Source organism: Colobus angolensis, unplaced genomic scaffold (assembly GCF_000951035.1).
Source record: "Colobus angolensis palliatus isolate OR3802 unplaced genomic scaffold, Cang.pa_1.0 Scaffold39, whole genome shotgun sequence".
In the NCBI taxonomy this organism is placed as follows: domain Eukaryota; kingdom Metazoa; phylum Chordata; class Mammalia; order Primates; family Cercopithecidae; genus Colobus; species Colobus angolensis.
In genome coordinates, this window is record NW_012117265.1 from 1,266,178 (window position 1) to 1,273,220 (window position 7,043).

General features: G+C 42.2%; 1 protein-coding gene across 1 annotated transcript in view; it reads right to left on the reverse strand.

The window, feature by feature from the left end:
* Positions 1–969: 969 nt before the first annotated feature.
* The window catches only part of LOC105520933 (zinc finger protein 69-like), a 22,763-nt gene continuing 16,689 nt past the window's right edge, over positions 970–7,043 (reverse strand). The window contains 4 exon segments of the mRNA XM_011954948.1: positions 970–1,124; positions 1,127–2,409; positions 3,414–3,474; positions 3,681–3,807. Coding sequence (XP_011810338.1) covers positions 970–1,124; positions 1,127–2,409; positions 3,414–3,474; positions 3,681–3,807 — 1,626 coding nt within the window.

The window sequence follows — 7,043 nt, forward strand, 5'->3', positions numbered from 1 at the left end:
GAAAGAAAGAAGGAAAGATTGATTAGGGTTAGATAAAAATGTAAGTACCTAAGTATGAAAAGTAAAATTTCCAAAAAAAAAAACCAGATGCCTGGCATTTTATCCACATGGTTATCCTGACTCACAATGTCCAAGTAATAACAATTTAACAGTATAAGGTTGATCTAATACATGACACCAATGGGGTATTATAGCTTCTTAATTATTTAAAAAGAATAACATTTGTTAGTATACAGTTATTATAAACAGTTAATTGTTTACATTCATTATGTGTATTCAAAGAATCTTGTCAGGTCTGAATGCTTTCCCATACTGCTTACATGCATAGGGTTTGTCTCGAGTGTGAGTCCTTCCATGGATTTGAAGGTGTGAGGCTGATCTGAAGGCTTTCCACATTGCTTACATTCACAGGGCTCCTCTCCAATGTGAGTTCTTTCATGATATCGAAGGGAACTAGAAGAGATGAAGGCTTTCCCACACTGCATACATGCATAGGGTTTCTCTCCCATGTGAATCCTTTCATGATATTGAAAAGAAGTGGAAGAAATAAAGGCTTTCGCACATTGCTTACATTGATAGGGTTTCTCCCTAGTGTGAGTTCATGATATTGAAGAGAACTGGAAGAAGTGAAAACTTTGCCACATTGCTTGCCTTCATAGGGTTTCCTTCTAGTGTCTTTTCATGTCTATGAAAGGAAGTAGGCAAGCTGAATGCTTTCCTATATTCTTTACATTCATAGGGTTTCTCTCCAGTGTGTGTTTTGCATGTACTTCAAAGGATCTTGGCAGATCTGAATGCTTTCCCACAACACTTACATTCACAGGGCTTCTCTCCTCTGTGCATCCTTTCATGTATTTGCAAAGAGAAATTATGGAACGCTTTTCCACATTCCTTCCATTCATAGGGTTTCTCTCCATCATGTGTCCTACCATGCATTCGAAGGTGTGGGGCAGATCTGAAGGTTTTCCCTCATTGGTTACACTCACAGGGTTTCTCTTCAGGGTGACTCCTACCATGCATTTGAAGGACTGAGGCAGCTCTGAAGGCTATCCCACATTGCTTGCATTTATATGGCCTCTTTCCAGTGTGAGTCCTTTCATGATATCGAAAGGAACGGGAACTAATGAACATTGCTTGCATTCAGAGAGTTTCTCTCCAGTGTGAGTTTTTTCATGTCTTTGAAACGATTTGGAACAATAAAAGCCTTTCCCACATATCTTACATTTATAACATCTTTCTCCGGAGTGTATTCTTATGTGTGTTTGTGTCCTTTCATGACTTTGAAGGTTATTCACATACCTGAAGGCTTTCCCACATTCCTTACACTCATAGGGTTTCTCTCCAGTGTGAGTCCTACCATGCACTCGAAGGTGTGAGGCAGATCTGAAGGCTTTCCCACACTGCTTACACTCATAGGGTTTCTCTCCAGTGTGAGTCCTTTCATGATATCGAAGGGAACTGGAATGAGGGAAGGCTTTACCACATTGCGTGCATTTATAGGGTTTCTCTCCACTGTGAATTTTTTCATGTCTTTGAAATGAATTTGCAGAACAAAAGCCTTTCCCACATATCTTACATTCATAAGGTCTTTCTCCAGAGTGCATTCTTATGTGTGTTTGAAAACTTGGAAGAGAGGATAATGCTTTCCCACACTGCTTACATTCATAAAGGTTTTTCCTAGAGTGGATCCTTTCATGTATACGAACGTAACGGGGACACGTGAATGCTTTCCCACATTCCTTACACTGATAAGGCTTCTCTCCCGTGTGACTCCTTTCATGTCTACGATAGGATCTGGGACTATGAAATGCTTTCCCACATTGCTGATATTCATAAGGCTTTTCTCCAGTGTGAGTTCTTTTATGTATTTGAAGGGTAGCAGAATAACTGAAGGATTTACCACATTGTTTACATTCATATGGTTTCTCTCCAGTGTGAGTCCTTTCATGGATAAGATATAATCTGAGACAATGGAAGGCTTTCCCGCAAAACTTACATTTATAAGGTCCATCCCCTTTGTGTATTACCATGTGTCTTTGAATGCTTGAATAGAAAACAAAGGTTTTTCCACATTCTTTACAAGCATAGGGTTTCTCTCCAGTGCGATCCCTTTCTGGTGTTCTAAAGGAGGGGCGATATCTGAAGGCTTTTTTAGGTTGTTGACACTTACATGGCTTCGGTCCATATTCCTGATACTCATATGCCTTGTGTCCAATGTCACCTCTGATGTTCATATTAAAAGATGAGTTACCTATGCCAACTTCTCCACACACAAAGCTGTCACATGATTTTACTTCAGGAGAAGCTTTTTTCTCCTGGAAGTTCAGCCTGTCTTGTGGAAGCTGGGTAAAAGTTTCTCCACAATGACTGTCTTCTTTAATTTCATTGACTTTGTCTTCTATGAGACTCCTGTCAAAAGTGAGAAGCACATTACGAAGGGTTTGTTTATAAGTAATTTTATATTCATCAACAAGTACTGCACTTGCATTTTTAACACTGTCTGTCAAAGTATAGGCTTTCTGCCCTGGCTGAATTGTTTGAAGGTGACTGGACAACATATTCTACAAGGTGTCCCAGCCATAACTATTATTTAAAAAAAATGTTTATATGGGACTTCTTTTTTTTTTTTTTTTTTTTTGAGACGGAGTCTCACTCTGTCACCCAGGCTGGAGTGCAGTGGCCGGATCTCAGCTCACTGAAAGTTCCGCCTCCCGGGTTTACGCCATTCTCCTGCCTCAGCCTCCCAAGTAGCTGGGACTACAGGCGCCCGCCACCTCGCCCGGCTAGTTTTTTGTATTTTTTAGTAGAGATGGGGTTTCACCGTGTTAGCCAGGATGGTCTCGATCTCCTGACCTCGTGATCTGCCCGTCTCGGCCTCCCAAAGTGCTGGGATTACAGGCTTGAGCCACCGCTCCTGGCCTATATGGGACTTCTTAATACTCTTCCCAAGTAAACTATTTTACAAATACTAAATACTCTGTGTCATTTTTCTTTTGTTTCAGGGTCTAGTCCTGTTGCCCACGCTGGAGTGCAGTGATATCATCATAGCTTACTGCAGCCTTAACTGGCTCAAGTGAACCTCCTGCCTCAGTCTCCTGAGTAGCTGGGACTACAGACCACAATGCCCAGCTCATTTTTTGCTGTTGTTGACTTGTGGTCTTGTTATGCTGCCCAGGCTGTTCTTGAACTGCTGGCCTCAAGCTATCCTCCTATCTCCACTTCTCAAAGGACTGGGACTACAGGACTGAGTCCACAGCCTAGGCCACATTTACATATATGTTTTTTGATCACATATTCTAAAAATAAATGAATTTGATCCTGGACTTAGTTCTTTGTTTTACTTATTTTTAATATATTGTCATATTCTAAGATTGTCTAGAGAGACACTGCTTTGTCTTATAAGTACAAATTACCTGAAGTTTCTCCTGGGGTTTTGGCACTCATATTCAATGTTCTGGTCTTTCCAACTTTTTCCTAAAATACAGACACACAAAAATAGTCCTGAGGCATTATAAAATTGTGAAAAAAGTATTAGATTCTATGCCCATGATTTACTGCAGCCATACCTCATTTATTCATCAAAGTATTTCCTGTCTATGTTCTAAATCACTCAACAGCATTGATGAGCTAGAAACACTGGTTCACTAATGGACTGAGGAAAGGAATATTGTCATTCTTACCTATAGAGGTCAGGTTCCTGAAAGTTTCCAGCATCACTTCCCTGTAGAGATTCCTCTGGGAAATATCCAGCAAAGCCCACTCCTCCTGGGTGAAGTTCACAGCCACATCCTCAAAGGCCACTGGGTCCTGAAACATCTCACATGTGCAGAGGAGGATGGGTGAGAGTGACAGCACTGGGGGCTTAGACTCTATTCTCAAGAAGTTCTCAGGATGCTGTGGACTCCAAACATTTATTCCCTGCTTTGCTCATCAGATCCCTTTCTCCCTGTGTATACTTACCTTCTTCCATAAAGCAACTTTTTTTTTTTTTTTCTGGAGACAGATTTTCACTCTTATTGCCCAGGCTGCAGCGCAATGGCGTGATGCTGGCTCACTGCTGGGGTTCAAGCACTTCTTATTCCTCAGCCTCCTGAGTAGCTAAGATTACAGGCATGTTCCACCATACCCAGCTAAGTTTGTATTTTTACTAGAGACAGGATTTCTCCATGTTGGTCAGGCTGCTGACCTCAGGTGATCTGCTTGCCTCAGCCTCCCAAAATGCTGGGATTACAGGCGTGAGCCACCATGCCTGGCCAGCAATTGTTTTTTTTCAAGACAGCATCTCGTTCTGTTACTCAGGCTGGAGTGTAGTGCCACCATCTTGGCTCACTACAACGTCTTACTCCTGGGTTCATGCGATTGTCATGCCTCAGCCTCCTGAGTAGTTGAGACCACAGGCATGTGCCACCACACCTGGCTAGTTCAAAAAGCAATCGTGATGCTAGAACTGAACAAAGTGTAAAGCCACAGCAGAATAGGAAAATGTGTGTATTCACTGAACCCAGGGAGAAAAGTGAGCTGCCTGGCTGTCCCTACTGTCTCTTGGACTGTGGGTCTGCAGTACCTGTCATAATAGAGTCCTGTGAATTCATATGCAGAACAAAGTTAACATTAGCAGTCCTGAGGCCATATATCCTTGAAAATGCCTGTTCCCAAAGTCTAATCTTTGATGATATTGTCAGATGAAGCAGATAGCTAGCAATGAGCACGAGGGGGAGCCCCCGGGAAATCTCACACCCCCAGGGACCACCCGAAACAGACATGCTAGATATAAGCAGAGAGTAGGGGAATCACCTGGGTAGAAAGAAACTTCCATTATGATGTCCAGGAATCATTCACTTTGCAGTTATCCTGCCAGAATGTAGCTAGATAGATGCTGACAGGGCAAAGGGGACATTCCTAAAAAAAACCTGGCACCATATGTACACAAGAGGGCAAACAAGAAACTCCTAAGAGATACCCAGGTGTAATAAGCACAGATTTACCCACTATACGACCTTCCTGAGGTGGCAGTAATGAGCAATGCAGCCACCCACATATCCATTGACGGCTGAATGGAAAAACAAAATGTGGTAAGCATATACATAAAATGGAATATTATTTACTCTTAGAAAATGACATCTTAGCTGGGCATGGTGGCTCACACCTGTAATCCCAGCACTTTGGAACGCCGAGGTGGGCGGATCACCTGAGGGTCGGAGTTTGAGATCAGCCTGACCAGCATGGAGAAACCCCATCTCTACTAAAAATACAACATTACCTGGGTGTGGTGGCACGTGCCTATAAACCCAGCAACTCAGGAGGCTGAGGCAGGAGAATTGTTTGAACCCGGGAGGTAGAGGTTGCGGTGAGCCAAGATTGTATCATTGCACTCCAGCCTGGGCAACAAGAGTGAAACTCCGACTCAAAAAAAAAAAAAAAAGGAAAAAGAAAATAACATATTGGCCTGTACTACAACATTCATGAAATCTTAGGATAATTGAAAAAAGCAAAATACAATAGAATTCATCTTAGAGAACTTACATAGATTTGTCAAACTATCTCAACTGTACATGTAAAATTTCTTAAGCCGGTAAGTTTTACATTTTCTTTTAAGATAAGTAATGATAAAAAATCACAGTAGCAGCCAGGCACGGTGGCTCATGCCTATAATTCCAGCACTTTGGGAGGTTGAGGCGGGCGGATCACCTGAGGTCAGCAGTTTGAGACCAGTCTGGCCAACATGGTGGAACTCCATCTCTAAAAAAATACAAAAATTAGCCAGGCGTGGTGGCACGTGCCTGTAGTCCCAGTTACTTGAGAGGCTGATGCAGGAGAATAATTTGAACCTGGGAGGCGGAGGTTGAAGTGAGCCGAGATCATGCCACTGCACTCCAGCCAGGGCGAAACAGTGAGTCTCTATCTTAAGACAAACAAACAAAACACCACGAGAATGTCCTAACAGAGGCAGAAAAGGCATCTGACAAGCCTTAACTAATTTATGCCTAATGTTCCATTTTTGGAACATGTGGGAGTTATTTATATCCTACTGCTCAAGGTCATGGCCAAAGTCTGATTTTTCACACGTCTGCAATTCAAAAAAGTGCAACCTCCAGCATAAATGTGTTAATATCTCCTGATCATTAGAAACGTTCAATAAACTAAATATACAAGAGAAGATTCCATAAGATGACAAGACAGGCACTAGGAACACAGAAAAACCTACTATAAAGACATGTATTAAAAATGCAAACCCGGAGGCCAAAGCGGACAGATCAATCGAGCCCCGCAATTTGAGACCAGCCTGGGCAACATAAGGAGACTCCGTCTCTATAATAAAATAAAAAATTAGGCATGGTGGCACAAAACAAATGGTATTGAAACACCTGAATTAGCAAAAGCAAAGAAATGAATTAGACACAGAACTGCACCTTTACTATTTCCTAATGAATCATTTACTTACATGGAAAACACAAAACTCACAACTTCTTTCACGCTTGTGAAAACCAAGACAACCTTGGATTTGCCAATAAGGTTTCACACACAACACAGAAAACATGATCTGTGAATGAGAAAATCGATAAATTGGACTTCATTCAAAACAAAAATGTTTTGGAAAAGACTCTGTTAACAGAATAAAAAGACAGGTGGCAGACTGGGACAAAATATCTGCAGAACACCTATCTGATCAAGAACTGGTACCCAAAAGGTATGAAGGACTCCTAAAATTCTAAAAAAACAAACAAACAAAAAAGCAACCAATCAAAAAACAAGCAAAAGGTCGGGCACGGTGGCTCATGCCTTAATCCCACCGCTTTGGGAGGCAGAGATGGGTGGATCACCGAGGTCAGGAGTTTGAGACCAGCCTGACTAACATGGTGAAACCCCGTCTCTAGTAAAAATACAAAAATTAGCTGGGCCCGGTGGTGTGAGCCTGCAATCCCAGCTACTCAGGAGGCTGAGGCAGGAGAATCGCTGGGACCTGGGAGACAGGTTGCAGTGAGTCAAGATCACACCACTGCCCTCCAGCCTGTTTGACAGAGCCAGACTCAGTCTCAAAAAAA